We start from the raw sequence: 1,897 nt of genomic DNA on the forward strand, positions 1-1,897 counted from the left end.
CTTTTAGAGCAGACACTTTGCTTGACAGATTCATTGTTTCACCAAAGTAGCTGAGTGCGCTTTCACAGTTGTGTGAGAAGAGCTAAAAATAAGCTTGAAGGTCATAGATTAGAGAAAGCTTGCAGTGCGAGTTGGTTGTCAGCCTGCTGGAAGAGCATTAAACAAACACAACAAACACAAAGGTGACCCTTGCACATCAAAAATATAATCTGATAAAGATTAACTGACTAAGCATTTAGTGTTGTGCCCTTATTGCAAAACACAAAAATTAGGCAGCACAGCATAATACTCAAAACAAGATGAGCAACACACATCGATTTAATATGAAAAGACAAACAACTGTATTTTATGTGGCAAGAAATGTTTCTGTAAATGTGGCAGTAATGGGGTAATGCTTGAACAAGGTCTGTTGGTGATGCATTTGGCACTACATGATGACAGTATAGCAAGTAGAGTAAAAAAGACTGCTGGTCATTTCCAATGCAGCCACAAGCACCCATTACACATACAAACTTCTAATGTGATTATATCAATTATTGGTGCTTACGAGACAAGCGTAGGGCAGATTATGCACAAATGTGCTGCATGCATGGCCTAACTTTACTGTAGTGCAGCATTGCCATTGCTTGCAGGTTAAAAAGCCATACTGTTGTAAATGCACTAGCAAAATTGAACAAGTTGAGAAGAACATTTGAAAAGTAATGAATATTGTATGCCTTGCAAGAGGAAGACTTATGTACAGTACTGGTAAAATTTCCCTTGTTTAAAATGCAGATTAGAGAACACAAAGCATACATTGTGCAAAATTACCTGTCACAGCCCATTAATACATCCTTAGCATCCTCAAAGTCAGTATGTTTGGCAAGATGCATATGTAAAAGCTTAATTGTGTCAAGGCTTTGGGCCGGTATCTCAAAGACATTCACTGTTTAAATGCAAGGCACGGATTAAGACATTAGCTTCAGATATCTAATGCATGTTTAACTGTCGTAATGGCACAAAACATCACAGCCAAACTGATGAAGAATGTCAGAATGTGCTACCGGAAGCTTAGTTCTTAAACAGTCCTGTTTTATATTGTAAAACCTAACCCTGGATGAATAACTTTAGCTAATTTCCCTGAAGAAGAAAAAAATCAACACCTTCACAAACACTTTAAATGGAAGACATGCTCAAAACTCCAGATGCTTGCCATAAATCTTACTGAACCCATTCAAAGTAAGCAATTTCATCAAGATCAACTGGATAATCTGTTAGGTGTATTGGCTCTTTGTTGTCAAATCGTTCTCCTTTGTAACTTTTCCAGCGTCCAGCTGGTAAATAGATATCCCTTTCTTGCTTGCCCGGCTCCAGTACTGGTGCCACCATCAAGTCATCTCCTATCAAAAACTGTGAGTCAACTCTATAAGCCGTTTCATCACTGGTGGCGATCCACCATAATGGGCGAATTATGGGGTCCCCAGTGTCCAGAACTTCTCCAGCCAGTTCTATGACCCTGGGAGCCACCAGTGTCTCATGTAGTTCGGTGAACCGTTGAGCGATAGCCACCACTTCATCATCATACTCCCATGGCGGAATGGAGAACTGCATGGAGGGCATGAAAGCAGACAGCTCCAGCCACCGAATATAGAGCTCACGGTCTGGTAGCTTGCCGTTTCCATCAGTACGATTGGGATAGGCATTGCCTCCAATCATGTCTGGCAAGATGAACTGGTAGCCCAGGATGCTAATGGTGAGGACGGTTGGGATCAGGGACTTGAGGCCAAGTTCATAGCCCCACACAGAGTCCCGGTCAATTAGACGGAAAAAACAGGAGATATTCTGAGAGCTGTAGCCGGACCGAAGTTCAGCGCGTTCGTTGAAAGGAATGGCCATTTCGGTGTAGCGGCGAGTGAAG

At 41.9% G+C, this 1,897-nt stretch overlaps 1 protein-coding gene across 1 annotated transcript; it reads right to left on the reverse strand.

Moving 5' to 3' along the window:
• Window positions 1-289: 289 nt before the first annotated feature.
• Window positions 290-1,891, reverse strand: LOC107577894 (uncharacterized family 31 glucosidase KIAA1161-like). The gene has a single exon (XM_016263919.1). It carries the CDS (start codon window positions 1,873-1,875, stop codon window positions 1,201-1,203), a length of 675 nt encoding a protein of 224 aa, XP_016119405.1. The 5' UTR covers window positions 1,876-1,891; the 3' UTR covers window positions 290-1,200.
• Window positions 1,892-1,897: the final 6 nt, after the last annotated feature.

Source organism: Sinocyclocheilus grahami, unplaced genomic scaffold, assembly GCF_001515645.1.
Source record: "Sinocyclocheilus grahami isolate Dianchi unplaced genomic scaffold, SAMN03320097.WGS_v1.1 scaffold7625.1, whole genome shotgun sequence".
NCBI lineage: Eukaryota > Metazoa > Chordata > Actinopteri > Cypriniformes > Cyprinidae > Sinocyclocheilus > Sinocyclocheilus grahami.

What these genes read in the sequence shown, in the direction of transcription:
- LOC107577894 (XM_016263919.1), bottom strand. Translation starts at nt 1,875, where the DNA reads ATGGCCATTCCTTTCAACGAACGCGCTGAACTTCGGTCCGGCTACAGC.